The sequence below is a fragment of the Tamandua tetradactyla genome, chromosome 24 (assembly GCF_023851605.1).
Source record: "Tamandua tetradactyla isolate mTamTet1 chromosome 24, mTamTet1.pri, whole genome shotgun sequence".
Classification (NCBI taxonomy): Eukaryota; Metazoa; Chordata; class Mammalia; order Pilosa; family Myrmecophagidae; genus Tamandua; species Tamandua tetradactyla.
Genome location: NC_135350.1, coordinates 45,158,049 through 45,173,030, shown reverse-complemented (window position 1 = coordinate 45,173,030; position 14,982 = coordinate 45,158,049). Strand labels below are relative to the sequence as shown.

At 39.5% G+C, this 14,982-nt stretch overlaps 1 protein-coding gene across 1 annotated transcript in view; it reads right to left on the bottom strand.

The window, feature by feature from the left end:
- The window catches only part of SCD5 (stearoyl-CoA desaturase 5), a 244,168-nt gene that overhangs the window by 70,871 nt on the left and 158,315 nt on the right, over positions 1 to 14,982 (bottom strand). The window contains exon 3 of the mRNA XM_077143018.1: positions 8,630 to 8,835. Within this exon, the coding sequence (XP_076999133.1) occupies positions 8,630 to 8,835 (206 nt within the window). The remainder of the gene's footprint in view (positions 1 to 8,629; positions 8,836 to 14,982) is intronic.

The window sequence follows — 14,982 nt, the reverse complement described above, 5'->3', positions numbered from 1 at the left end:
TATATATATATATATGTATAACAAAGAAGTTAAAGCAACAAGATGAAGTGAGGAGAAAATACACAAGGACAAACTCCCCACCCCCACCCCCCAGAAAAAAAAACAGAAACAAAGTTTGACTAAGCAATAGATTTTTTTTGTTCTCTAATAGAGCTTGGAGAGGAAAAATACTAGGGCATTGAGAAATTAATGGGACAAATGCAGAGAACAAGGAACAACAATCTCTGGCAGTGAAGAGACAAGTGCAGTAACAGAAAGTGGCAAATAGATAAGAAGGAGTGAACTTAAAATAGATTAATGAGATTGAATAGCATGGGAGACTGAATGGGGGGAACAAAGGCATCTGTGGATGGATGCCAGTCTGGCAGTGGGCAGGTATGTGGCAGGATTGCCTTCTCTCATATTCCTAAACCCAAATTTGGGAGCTCCAGAACAAAGAGGCAAGTACCTCTAGAATCTTGTTCTCTTATTCACTGTTCAATCCCCAGAACTTAGAACAGTGCCTGGTACACAAGGGATAATCAAAATAAAGTTGTTGGGTGATTAGGTGACAAATGCACAAAAGAGAAGGAAGTTGAATCACCTGAGAAGAGGCCATGTGCCTCCTGGCTCTTTATTCCAGCAGTAAAGTGTGAGTTTGCAGAAAGGATACCAAAAGGCTAGGCTCTGCTTGCCTACTTTGGGACCAAGTTTGTTTTTGCTGTTGCACAACCAGCCAAGGAACCAAGTGAAACAAGCAGTGTCCAAACCAAGGATAACTGAAGGGCAAGAAAGTGGCAGAGGGTGGTCATGCTTAAAAGCCACTACCCTCACCCACATGGTTAGATGTTAATCCTGTCTCCTTATCCAAGATTTTTCCTTTGAGGATTATTTCTAGCGAGTTTTCAAAAAAATAACCAATGACAGTGTTCAATTAGCTCTACCATTCATAGTCACTAATATTTAATCAAGTGTTGTTTTGTTAACTTAGAAATAAGTAGGGTAGGACCTCAAGGAAAACAGATTAAAAACATAAAGTCCTGATCAAAGAGCAATGACCTTTGTCAAGAGATGTCACGGTCAGGTTCATGTGCAACTTGGCCAGGTGGTGGTACCTGTTTGTCTGGTTGGGCAAGTGCTGTCCTGTCTTTTGCTATGAGGACATTTCATAGAATTAAATCATGATCATGTCAGCTACATCCATAGCTGATTCCATTTATAATCAGCCAAGGGGAATGTCTTCTTTAATTAGTGATACTTAATCTAATTACTGGAAGCTTTTTAAGGAGGGTTCAGAAGAAACAGTTGCTCTTCCAGCTTTGGCCAGCAAGCCTCTCCTGTGGAGTTCATCCAGACCCTCCATCGGAATCATCAGCTTCACAGCCTGCCCTATAGATTTTGGACTCTACATTCCCAAGGTTACATGAGACACTTTTACAAATATTTCCTGTTGCTTCTGTTTCTCTAGAGAACCCTAACTAATACAAGGGAAATGGAGTCAGGTTGGTTGTAAATTCCCAGATGATTCATCCTACTCCACAGAGAATCCCTAAAGTGGAAGACAAAGTTGGTGGAGTAGAGAAATGAAGATGAGTCAACTATAGATTTGTCTGACTATTCTGCCCTGGCTAAATGACAGTCACAAATACAAAAATACACTTAGGGTTTAGACAGATCTGACTGACACAAAGTAGTAAAAAAAAAAGAGGGTATCATGGAGAAATGTGATGCTAATTCTCATAAATAAGAAAAGACTAATGATTGACTACAGGATAAATTGAGGTGAAAAAGGCCTCAAAAAAAAATTCTAGCCATGTGTGTTAGTTTGCAAGCTGCCAGAATGTGATATACCAGAACTGGAATGGTTTTAAAAAAAGGATAATTTAATAAGTTATAAGTTTACAGTTTTAAGGCAATGAAAATGCCCAAATAAAGGCACCAACAAGAGGTTACCTTACTTCAAGGAAGGTCCATGTGTTAGGAACACCTTTGTCAACTGGGTAGTCACATGGCTGGCATTCATCTCTCCAGGTTCTGGCTTGCTTAATATCTTATGGCAACTTCTTCTGGGCTCCAAGCATCTCCAAACATCTGTGTCTGTGTTCTCCACATGTCCACATCTGTGTCAGCTCTGCTATGAGGTTTCTGTTGGCTCTGAGGTTTCTGTTGTTTCTGTAGGCTCTATCTGCTCTGAGCTCTCTCCAAAATGGTTCAGGCTTTAAATGATTCCAGTAAGCTAATCAAGACCTACCTGGAATGGGTGGAGCTCAGATTTCCAGCTAATTAAAGTTAATACCCATAATTGGGGTGACACATCTCTCTGGAGAAAACCTAATCAAAAGATTCCAACCTATAGTACTGAATATGGATTAAAAGAAACAGTTGCTCCCATAAGATTGGGTCAGGATTAAAACATGGCTTTTCTGGGGTACATAATAGATTCAAACACACACCATGTCTGTGGGTTTGAAAGGATTTATGTACGTACCCTAGAAAAGCCATGTTTTAATCGTAATACCATTTTGTAAAGGCAGCTGTTTCTTCTAATCCATATTCAGTACTATAGGTTGGAAACTTGATTAGGTTATGTCCACAGAGATGTGACTCACCCAATTGTGGGTATTAAACTGATTAGATGGAGCCATGTCTCCACTCATTCCAAGTGGGTCTTGATTAGCTTACTGGAATCCTTTAAAGAGGAAGCATTTTGGAGAAAGCTTCAAAATGACAACAGAACCACAGAGTCTACCAGCCAGTGACCTTTGGAGATGAAGAAGGAGAATGCCCCTGGGGAGCTTCCTGAAACAAGAGGTCTAGAGAGAAAGCTAGCAGACATTGCAACCTTCACCATGTGACTTTTCCAGTTGAGAGAGAAGCCCTGAACTTTATCGGCCTTTTTGAGTGAAGATAACCTCTTGTCGATGCCTTAATTTGGACATTTTTATAGCCTTGCTTAAACTTGGACATTTTGCATGGACTTAGAAGTATTAACTAGCAACTTGTAAATTTCCCCTTTTTAAAAGCCATTCTGTTTCTGGTATATTGCATTCCAGCAGCTAGCCAACTAGAACACCACACAAATGCAATTCTTCTTGGAATGGTAAGATTTATATATTTTCTTTTCTTCCCAGAGCACCAAAACAGAAATGCTTCACTTTTTTTAATTATTCCATCAATGATTTCTCTTAGTTTATCTCATCACCATGGCAATGAGGAAAGGACCTTGTTTTATGGGTCTGAACTAGCCCAGCATTCTCCTTAGTTACTTCAAAATGCATATGACAGTGTCTGCCTGTTACTTCTAAAGGAGTTTATTTCCTAAAATGGGAATCAATGGAATAAGGAAAGCATTAAGAGAAACTATCTCTGGATTATATTCTTATTCTGCCATCTCAGAAAAACAATTTGAAATTCTGGTTTCTGCTCACTGAATGGACACCCAGGGCCCACCCACTTGCTTCACAAAAATGTTGTAAGACCAAATAACAAGTGATGCCCAATCATTTTGCTGATTACCTGTGCCTTCCCACATAAGAAAGAACCTCAGTGGAAAATTAGCTGTCTTTCCTCTGAAGAACTAACAAAATAAATCCCCTTTTATTAAAAGCCAATCTGTCTCTGGTGTGTTACATTCCAGCAGCTAGCAGACTAGAACACAACCCAAGAACGTCACCAAACCCACACTGGACTGCCCACTTCCAGAGTTATTTTATATATGAGAGAAATAAACTTCTACCTTATTTAAGCCAAATGCAATTCCTAACTTATAGACTCACTCTCAACTTCACATGTGGCTTGCTTCTAGGCTCACCCCTGATATTTGTAGGGCCCCAGCCAAGAGTAGAGATGGAGGCCTCTGGCTTGTGGTGCACCCTCTTCTCTTCCCACCCTTACCTTTGTCCACCCTCTGTGGATAGCCCAGCTTATACTTCCAAACTTGTCTCCAGGCTAACACTGCCTCTTGGCTACTCTTTAGGACAGGGGTAAAATGCTTCTTGTAAGAAGGCCAGACCCCAGGAAAAAGCTGCTATAGACTCTGGAAGTGAGCTTAGGGAATTCATTTGGGGCAGGGAATTCTGGAATCCTAAACCCTTGGGGCATAGTCTAGAAGGGTAGTGGGGAGGAGAGTGCTCCATGTGGTATGTCCCTTTGTTCTATGATCTCCTCACCCTGTAAAGCAGTTTACAAGGCCTAGGAGTGTCATCACTCACTTCTCTCCCTGACTCTTAGTCATTCACAACTTGACAATACAGCAAAACTTAAAAGTAGTACAGTTAACTACTTGCTATAATAGCCTTGGTAAAACAATCTTGTAGGGGGAAAGTCTGGAACTACAGCTTGAACTGTGTAGTTTACTTTTTATCCTTGATGCCACCACCTCCTTTCATATACTAGAATATGTAATGGAAAGTTGATTATGATTAAGCTCTGGCTCTCTGTCAAGGTTTTCTTTGGTAAGGTGTCACTAGGACAACTAAGTGCAAGTTTGTGAATCATCTGCAATATTTGTGCTCGCAGACTGAAGGAAGAGATGCTAAATCCTGTCTTTCTCACAGCCACCTGTTCTAGGAAACTATCCCAGTGACACTTAGCTGGATCTGTATGCACAAATGCTGCACCCTGGGATTGCAGTGGAGACAGCTATGAACCCTGGCTACCACAAACTGGAACAGGCACTGTGGTTGCCCTCAGAGAACCATAAGCAGGTGGGAATTTTGCCCAGATGAGGAACTCTATGGGTTGTGTCACTGACCTGATTCAAAACTGGTGACAAATACTGATAGCACCTTTGTCTTTCACTCAGGGAAGACTCCATTCAAGGACTGTATGACAGTACACTGTTGATGGGATCCCTTTCCAGTTCTCATCCCCAAGTGCAATGACATCGTTCTATCATGTAACAAACAGCAGGAAAGCCAGCATCATGAACATAATGCTATGCAAATGATTGCACTGTCTCTGTGTTCTGGAAGCTCTCTTCATTTAGTTGAGTGATTCTAAACCTTATTTATAGATCATGAATCTCCATGTTCTCTATGTAATTGATGAAAGCTCTGGACTTACCTACTCCCCAAGACAAAAAAACCTTTTTTATTCTAACGCGTTCATGTACCCTTTGAGGCTCAACCATGACCATGTTATAAACCTCTGAACTAGGCTGGATAATTCCCAAGAACTTACTCCAAAGGACATAATTCTAAAGGATATGCTCACCCATATTTCAGAGAATTATTGTAGCATCTTTCAAACTACAAGGTCTAATAAAAAGAACATTGATAGTGGTGATAGTTGCAGAAACTTGTGAATAAAGTAAAAAACCACTGAATTGTACACTTTTTAATAGTGAATTTTATGGTATGTGAATTATAGCTCAATTTTTAAAAGAAAAATGCATATAGATAAGAAAAAAAGAACAGTGAACAAATAATCTGAGACATCGGTACTTTTAGTCCCAACTTGTTTATTAGTTTCCTCATAGGAAAAATGAGGGCTTGGGCTAAATTTACTTCGAAGAACCTTTCTAACTATATGCTCATTGGTTCTATGAAATGATAGACATATTAAATATACTTTCCCCATCTTCATTAGCTAATCTCTATTCATCTTTCAGGTCTCAACTTGGAGACTAGTTCCTCCCAAATAGCCTTTCTGCACCTCTTATCCTCTGCAGTGTGTGTTAGGAGGGCCCTCCTGGATTCCCTGCACTGCCCATCACAGATTCCTCTCACTAGGGGGTAACTGCCCGTAAAGTAAAATTGTGGTTTTTTCCACTAGTCTGCAAGTTCTGGGAGGACTAGGACCAATCTTTAAGGCATTAATTCCTAACAAGAGCTCAATAATGTATATAAAATGATGAGATTACTGGATGGTCTGACAGCCACAGCCTCCTTTGATCACTGGATTGGTGAGGAAAGATGCTGTCAGGTGGCAATTTAAGGAACTTGCTGAAATAGATATGCTTCTGTCTGCATTTAGAAACAGTCTTTGAACATGTGTACCTCCAACATATATCTTAAGAATGAGACTATGACATTTTTTGGAAGCAAACTATGAAAAACAAACAAACTTGCCATTTTTATGGTTGGAGAAACCTAGACTATTATACCCTGTTTAGGTCTCATCAATCAAGTAGAAAATCCTTTGTCTTCTCTTATGAGCTTTACAACTTAATCTAAGATCTGATTGTGTGAAAGCATTACTAATGGCACAGCAGCATCTTGTATATCAGAACATTCTAAATGATAAGTACATCCAGCTGCAGAGTGATGGTTAAATAAACTACAACACTCTCAACTGCTGGACTCTGTGGTGGTTTGGAGCTGTAGTATGCCAGAAAAACATGTTCTTAAACTTAAATTCTTTGGGTGTGAACCCATTGTAAGTAGGCCCTGTTGATGAGGTCACTTTGTTTAAGGTGTAGCTTACCTCAACCAAGATGGGTCTTAATCCTATTACTGGAGTCCTTTATAAGTGTCACGAAGTTCAAACAGATGGAGAGAAAGCTGCAGGGAGCAGCCAGAAGCTGAAATTCAAGGAAACCCAGAAGAGAACAGAGAGGCCAGGAGAGGCTGCCATGTGACAGAGGCACGAAGGACAAAGGATTGCCAGCAGCCAGCCCCAGGATGTCAGTCTTCAGCAAGAAGACTTGAAAATACCTTTATTTGGACTTTCTCTTAGCCTCAAAACCGTGAGCTAACAAATTCCTATCGTTTAAGCCCACCGATTGCATGATATTTGCTTGAGCTGCCAAGGACACTAAAACTGATGCATGCAAAATTGATAATGGCACTTACAATATAATTTGAAGTAAAAAGGTGAGACATAAAGCTGCATATACAGTATTCCCATTCCTGCTAGCATGTAAAAATATGTGTTTAAAAATAGAAGGAAATCCTATATTCTCAAGCAGTTAGAAGGAAAGATCTGAGATGATGGTATGACAGCCCATGACAAACTCTGGAATCTGTCCTATAATTACTTGGTAAAGAATGCTTTGAAACTATTGCTTTCTTCTTTCTTTGCTTTGTTTATATGTTATATTATACAATAAAAAAAGTTTAAAAAAATAGAAGGAAATAATACAAAATGTTAATAGTGGCTATATTTATGTATTAGGACTGTGGATGATTTTCTTTCTGTCTTTCTATTTGTCTGAATTTTTCCGATTGTCTTTAATGACCTTTAGTATTTTATTCTCATTGCAAAAAATTAAAATCAGCATATCATTTAATTGCTAATTTGAAACATTTTGTTATTTTCTGCTATAAAACTTTTGGCTATCGCTTTGGGTATGTCTATCTGAAGAAGTGCATTGATGCTAACAGAGAAGAACCTATTGTTAAACCAACAGAAGCAGTGTATGGAAATACATGGAAGCCTCTAGACTAGCAACTACCTGTGTGATAATGATCACTGAATTCCAAAAGCTCTTGCTATGTGCCAGGCATTTTACACACTTTCTTCCATTACATTTTCAAAAAAATTGTAGAAAATAGTTATTACTCTTACAGCTCTCCCCCCCCCACCCAATTTTATAGATGAAACTGAGACTTAAGAGTGTTTAATTCATTTGCTAGCAAGTGGGGGAGCCACAGGACATTACTGGGGGCAGTCTGTCTCTAAGGTCCATCATTTTATCAATATTTTCTGCTATTCCTATTGTAAAAAGAGAGGCTAAGCAGAAAGTCAGAATATTTCTAAGCTGTACTTGTTTTCATCCAAGGATCTCTGTGCCAGACAAAGGCATAGACTTAAATAACTCCTGTCTTTAGTCAGTGGATATGGTCTCTAGTAATCACTTCTTCACTGTATTATCTTAAGGCTTTAACCAGCGTGTGAGCCATAAAAATAGCACAAAAATGGATTTGCACAAAAAATCTATTGTTTCAGGGGCAACGAGTCCATTTATACATGCTGCCATCATGGCCAACTTTGTAAACGCAGACCAATACAGGTACAGTACATGCCAACTTCCTAGTTAAAATTTGAACAACAGTGACTCTACTTGGCAGCACAATCATGGGCAATCTTTCTTCCTGTGCTTGTTGAAAGGAGATCCACCCTGCAAATGCTGACTGACTGAATGCACTCAGTTGACAGCTTTAGGGCACACAAGCACTCTGAGGCACTCTGTCACGTGGTCTCATTTTCTCTGCACAGAAACCTGCTGGGGTAACATTTCTAGAAGGAGGCTGGGTAAGAAGGAGACCTCACTACAAAAGAATTCCAGAAGAAGAGAACATCTGGACAGAGTCCCGTTATATTGGGTTAAGTGTGTCACTAAAATAGAGCAAGTTCTCTGCCCTATATCAGGGAACCACGAATTGGGGGTCAGTGGGAAGAGGGTGTGTGTGGTGGTGACAGAAACACATTCCATGAAATTAATCATGCAGATTTGCTTGAAAGAGATGACACTGGACTTGAGAAAAATCCATCACAAAATAAAAATAAAATTCAAGCCAGACATTTGAACAGGAAAAACTTAATGAGGTAAAGGAAATCAATACAGAGATAAATTCTAAAAATAAGACAAAAAACATTAGCATGAATGTTATAAGGATAACTTCTTGGGGGTACTATTGTACCCCATTGTGCTGTTTCTCTGGTCTGGCCCCTGATGGACAACTCTCTATGGTATCTGTTCACTTACTTTCTCTGGAACTGGACCACAGGGTCAGCAAGCAGGTCAGTAACGTCAAGCTTTCTCCCCTTCTCAATGACATCTCGATGCTTGCGTACAAACAGCCACCCAATATGAGAGAAGAAGAAGCCTCGGCGGGCATTGTGGGGGTCAGCGTCCGTCTCTGAGTACTTGTGGTGGACTCGGTGGTCCCTAGACCACTCGAAGATGTCATTCTGCAGAGAGAATGGAAACCTGGAGTCAACAACCTTGATGCCTTCATGGCAAGCTTCTCAGCCTTTCCAGCCACCACCCATCCTTTCTACTCACTTCCCCACTCTGCCTTTCCTCCTATCCTCAATCCACAATCCATCAATCTCAAAATCAATCCCTTGGGTTGACATAGGGTGGTTCCCAGTGGAACAAGAGTAAATCTTTACTTAGCAGAAATCTTAGCTTGTGTTCAGGATGTGCCTACTTCAGGAAGTTTGGGCTTGCTAGATGATCTAGTGGGGAGGCCTGAAAGAAAGTTCAGGAAGGGTGCTATATGAAGTCTCCTTAAAGATAATTTATGCCAAGTAAAAAGAGAGAGGCTTGAGATGAAGTCATGGTTGTCAGAGGAGAGGAGCAACCTTAAGTATGAAAGAGTGTTAGTTCCTAGCCCCACTTTGATGGCCTCCGTGCCCAAATCTTATAGAGAGCACAAAGCCAGTAAGTCAGTACTCAAAGAGCCATGTCACCAAATCTTTGCCAAACACCAATGCACAAACGTCTAACAGAGGGTATCAGAATGGAAAGTGATGCAATTTGGGCCCTTTGCGGAATCTGGTGACAATATTCACCACATGGAGGAGCAGCAATGCCTGATGGGGCAGGGCAGCAGTCATTGAAATCCCAGCAGAGACTGGTGCCCAAGGGACAAGCATCACAACCTAGGAGGTGCTGCCAAGCTGACGGAGCCAAGTGAGACACACCTGGGACTCTGAGGCCCACTCATGATGGGAGACAGTGGGAGAACACTGGGAGGCTTGAGGTCCTGGGTGGGTCCAAGGACAAGAACCAATGGCATTTAGACTGTCAAAATTAATGAAACTTCATCTATAACCATGGGCCAATAAGAGCTATAAACTTTTGATTTATATTCAGATTTCTGATCTAACAATGCTTCCAGAACTTTGAGAAAGCAAACTATAGTAGTAAATAGTGCTTTTGATAGAAGACTTAATATGAAAATAAAAGTTAAATAGTATGTGAACTTTTTGTTTTTTTATAATAATGGCAGTAATGTTTTACATTATTTATAATGTTTACTTAGTAATGTTCTCATCAGGAATCTGTTATTTCACAGATACTGGCTTCATTCTGCTGATGAGAAGAGAAGGAAGTTTTTATTCTCAACGTTCCAACAATCCTTTTTTTTTAATTTTAATTTTTATTGCAGTATTCTTCATTAAGAAAGTCACTTGAAAATAGACAGAAAAACACACAGTTATTATTCAACCACAAGAAACATTACATCACCTTTGAGAACAAGCCAGTAACAGATTTTAGAGGAATGGTGATTCACACTTTTTAAAGTAAATGTCATAGAAAATTGACCAAAAAAAAAAATTCTCAAGAACAACCCCCCTTTCTTTGTATGAATGGAGTAATGCAGGCTTTGTTCGGTAGTTGAAGAAAATTCAAGTACTTTAGACCAGACTGGAGGGAAGTTCACCACTTCTGACTCTTTCTCCTCAGCCTCAATTTCCTGCCAGTCTCAAATTTAGAAAATTAGGAAGTTCGAAGAAAAATTTTTTATAAGACCACTCAGAAAGGAAGTGTACAGGATCAAAAAGAGATGGTCAATAACAGAAATAATATACACATGATCAACGATTCTTTACATCTAAAAGGGGTTCCTACCACACATGATCGAATCAGGATTAAAACATGGCTTTTCTGGGATACATAATATTGTGCTGGCTTGGTTTTTTTCTAATTTATGTATATACACACGTGTGTGTGTGTATGAATAGTTTTTTTTAATTTGTGTCTTAGGTTTTATTTATTTTTTTAATAAAAGCCTTTTCAAAAGTGAAAAAAAAAAAAGGGGGGGTTCCTAGAGATTTTAGTTTGTCTGGTGCATTCAAAGCTGCTGGAAGGCTATTCAACCTTGTTCCTCCGTGGCACCACCGAAAACTTTTAAAATTTACTTAACCCTTGGGTAATGGAAAGAGAGAGAAGGGGTAGAAAGGTCTTAGGAAGTGTGTTAGTTAGATTCAGTTGTCAACTTGGCCAGGTGAGCATACCTAATTTTGTTGCTGCGGACATAAGCCAATGGTACGTGAACCTCATCTGTTGCCAATTACATCTGCAGTCGGCTAGGAGGTGTGTCTGCTGCAATGAGTGACGTTTGACTTAATTGGCTGGTGCTTAAATGAGAGAACGCAATGCAGCACAGCCTAGCAGCTTGGCATTCCTCATCTCAGCACTTGCAGCTCAGCCCGGGCCCTTGGAGATGGAGAAAGAAATTACCCCGGGGAAAGTTGTTGGAACCCAGGGGCCTGGAGAGAAGACCAGCAGAGACCATCCTGTGCCTTCCACGTAAGAAAGAACCTCAGTGGAAAGTTAGCTGCCTTTCCTCTGAAGAACCAACAAAATAAATCCCCTTTTATTAAAAGCCAATCCGTCTCTGGTGTGTTGCATTCCGGCAGCTAGCAAACTAGAACAGGAAGTATCTGCTCAGCTTTGAATATTAAGAGAGAAGAGGGGAGCTTGGCAGTATGTAATGCAAAAATTATAGCCTAGCTTATTGTGATAAGAAAAAGGTCTTTGGATTCTACCAGTGTGTTTAAACACAGTGGTTGGAAGGAATGAAAGCATTTCATTATTTATAATCATAGAATTTAGAGTTGGAAAGGAATTCCAAGTATCAGTCAAGACTACTGCAGTCCAAGGAGTAATTTATTCCTTTTGCATCGGTTTTACTGCCTTTACTGCAGTGGGCATCTGACCGTGCCAAGAGAAGAAAGAACACTTCGTTCCCAGTTCATAGATGGCAAAATTAAGGCAGAGAAGACACTTACTTAAGTTCATTTAGTAAGTCGAAACAGTAATGGAACAAAAATGGAATTCCTGATTCTTAGTTCACATTCCTTTCAACAAGATATTTCCTTTATTCTCCAAATGTAGAGGGAAAAAAAACCCATTTACACATACAGAAAGTATATGTGTGGGGGGAATTGTTCTTTTACACTGAAGTCTCATTTTTCTTGTTAAAAAATGCTATCAATCTCTCTTTCACCACTGCTGGTTGGAGTGCAGATTTTTGTACTCTTTCTGGGCTGTGGTTTCTTTCCAGACTATCTCATAGCTGTTTGAGGGCCTTTAGCATCAACTTCCTACTCGGACCCAAAGATCTCGGAGGACTCTAGAGCTGTGCTAGATCTCCATGGACCCAACACAGAAGCTTAACCCAGCCTCCACCCAGAAGTTTTCCCTGATGTCTATTGAAGACGGTGCCCAGAAAGACTCGGCGGCCTCTCATCCTTTCTCCTCAGAATTGTTAATAAAGAGCCTGAGCAACTTGACTCTCAACCCTGATAAGCAATTCCTTTCCTCCCCACTGGAAGATCCACTCCAACAGCAGGACGGAGAAAAGATCAGAGGGGAAAAGAGAAATAAGTTTCTCAACCACAGGCGTACAGTGAGGACAATGTTATCTCAGCGCAAAGAAGTGATTGAGAGAATGGCAAAAATGAAATATCCCTACCCCAACTGGTCTTACCTGGTCAAAAGAGAGTTAACAAGCCCTCCATATCAGAGAATTTTGGATAGAATGAGAGAAGCAATATTACGCTATACCTGTTTTCTTTACCTGCATTATGGCTGGGATTCTTCTGAAAATGCTAGAATGGAGATTAATTAAGACAAACAGAGCCAATTTAGCCATAAAAATCATTCTGATACTGTCCTTTCTTGCGAATAACTTTAGGATCACTCGGCAGCAGGCAAGGAAAATTACTATATGCTATGGCAGGTTATAAAAGTTTTTTTCCATCTCGAATCTTTCTTCCCTACATTGTTTATAAAGAATCTATATAGTTTGAATGCCTTGCTGACATTAATTTACTTTAGTTCTACTTTGTATATAGAAGAACTTCTTAAAATTCAGATGCATTTGAGTACCTTGTTCTTGCTAGTATTTATTCAATAATTCAATTTTGTCACCACATTTCTAGGACATGAATAATTTGGCATTACAATCTTTTGTGATATCCCATTGGGAAGGAATTTTACACATTTAGACAAATTTAGAAAACAAGGGCACGGATAAATTTCTGCATTTGCAGGTTCCTGGAAGAGATGCCAAATGTGGAGGCAGGGAAAAATTGTAACTACATAGATGAATAGATAGAAGGAGGTAGAAGAGGGAAGTTGAAAGAATAAATAGCACCAGTGATGTTTAAAAAAAAAAAATGCTATCAGCTCTTTAACACTGTGTGCCATTCTATAGAGATGCTAAGTGGAACATTTCAAAGGGCTAGACACAAAGTTAAACATAATACAACACAAAAGCATGACAGTGCAGACACTTGGAACGGGGTTATTTATTTATTTTAATTCCTTTTACCTGATAACTTCCCAAGAGAAGCCACTTAACTGCCATAATGGAGTGAAGCAAGGGTTTTGGCCATATTCCAAATAATCAAGCACACAATTGAGCCAAAAATACTTTAAGAATTTTTTTAAATCTTTTTGTTGTTGTTGTTTTAACCTTTAAAGCTGAGTCCAGGTAGAAATACAGTGACTCAAAGAACTACGAGATGTAAGTCAATAATGAGGGACAAAAGGAGCAGGACTCTGCCCTCACCCCAAGCCTTTTTCTTCCTACTTATCTACATTCTCCCGCTGCCCTGGAGTGACTGCGGGTGGAAAAGGGCAGGGAGCAGAGCTGGCTTATGAACAGAATTTGTGTTTGATGAAAAGCTGTGTGTATCTAGGGTACGGTTTGGCACAGTCAATATGTGCTTTAGAACCGGGAGGAAGACAGGGGTGAAAGCTAATGAGTAGGAAATGGCTGGGAGGCGGGGAGTGAAGGAAAATAGCTTATACCTAAAGCTATAACCCCAGTGATGTCCTTATAGTCTCTTTTCCTCTCAGTGTCTCCACAGTGCTGATTGTTCTTGTCTAGAATTATGTATGTCATTCCATCATCCTTGCTTTACAGAAAAGGAAAAAAACATTAAAGCACAGAGAGATGATGAAAGCCTGTCTCTGTTCTGACTCAGTGTGTGCATTCTTATGCACATGATAGGGCAAGATGTTGAACTCAGCAGCAATCCCTGAAGCCTAAATAGTTAAACATCCTAGCAAATCAATTAACAAATTATTAACTTCTGCAATTTAGAATTCATGCCCAAGAGTAGGTTCTGGCAGATCAATCTTAATACCCCATCCTTAAGTGGGCAGTCAACATATGTTTACCGGTCACCCCTGATAAGGAACTGGACTGTTGGAAGGGAGCTACTTTAGTTCTGAGATTCCTGGACATAAAGGAGGCACAGGTGGTGTGTTGGAGAGGTACAGGGATAGAGCAATTTATGACTGCATAGCTCACGTGGTAGGTTTTATTATCTGAGGAGCCATACCGTGATCTAACAGAGTGTTGGCCAGTGGAAATAGAATGTGAGCCACATGTGCAATTTAACATTTTCTAGTTGACACATTAAAAACATGAACAGGAATGAGTAAAATTAATTTCAATAATCTATTTTTTCACCCAACATATCCCAAATATTATCATTTCAATATATACTCAGTATAAAATTAATGAGACATTTTACATTTCTTTCTTCTGTACTATGTCTTTGAAATCTGTGTAAAGTGTATTTTATACTTACAGCACATTTCAATACAGATTATCCACATGTCAAGCGCTCTGTAGTCACATATGGCTAGCTGCTACCAAATTAGACAGTGTAGTTTTTAGCTTACATACTTTGTTCTATGTATGTGTCATATTCCAATTCAAAATGTTTTTAAAAATTCAATGCTGCCTACTAGGGAGAGTGTAAAATTGGCACAAATCTTGTGAGGGACAAGTGGGTACATATCAAAAGTCTTAAAATTGTGCATATCTTTTAACCTAGCAATTCATTTTCTGGAATTTATCTTAAAGAAACAATCATGTTTGTGTGCAAAGATTCCACCATAGGGATATTCAATGCAGTGAAAAACGAAAAACCCTGAATTTCAAATAACAGGATTTGACTGAGTACAGTATGATATACTACTTAATTGGATACTATTTAGTCACTTTAAATTATTCATATATACATAGAAAATTTCTGGTGAGAAACATTAAACAAAAAAGTCTTAGGGTTATCTCAGAGAATGAG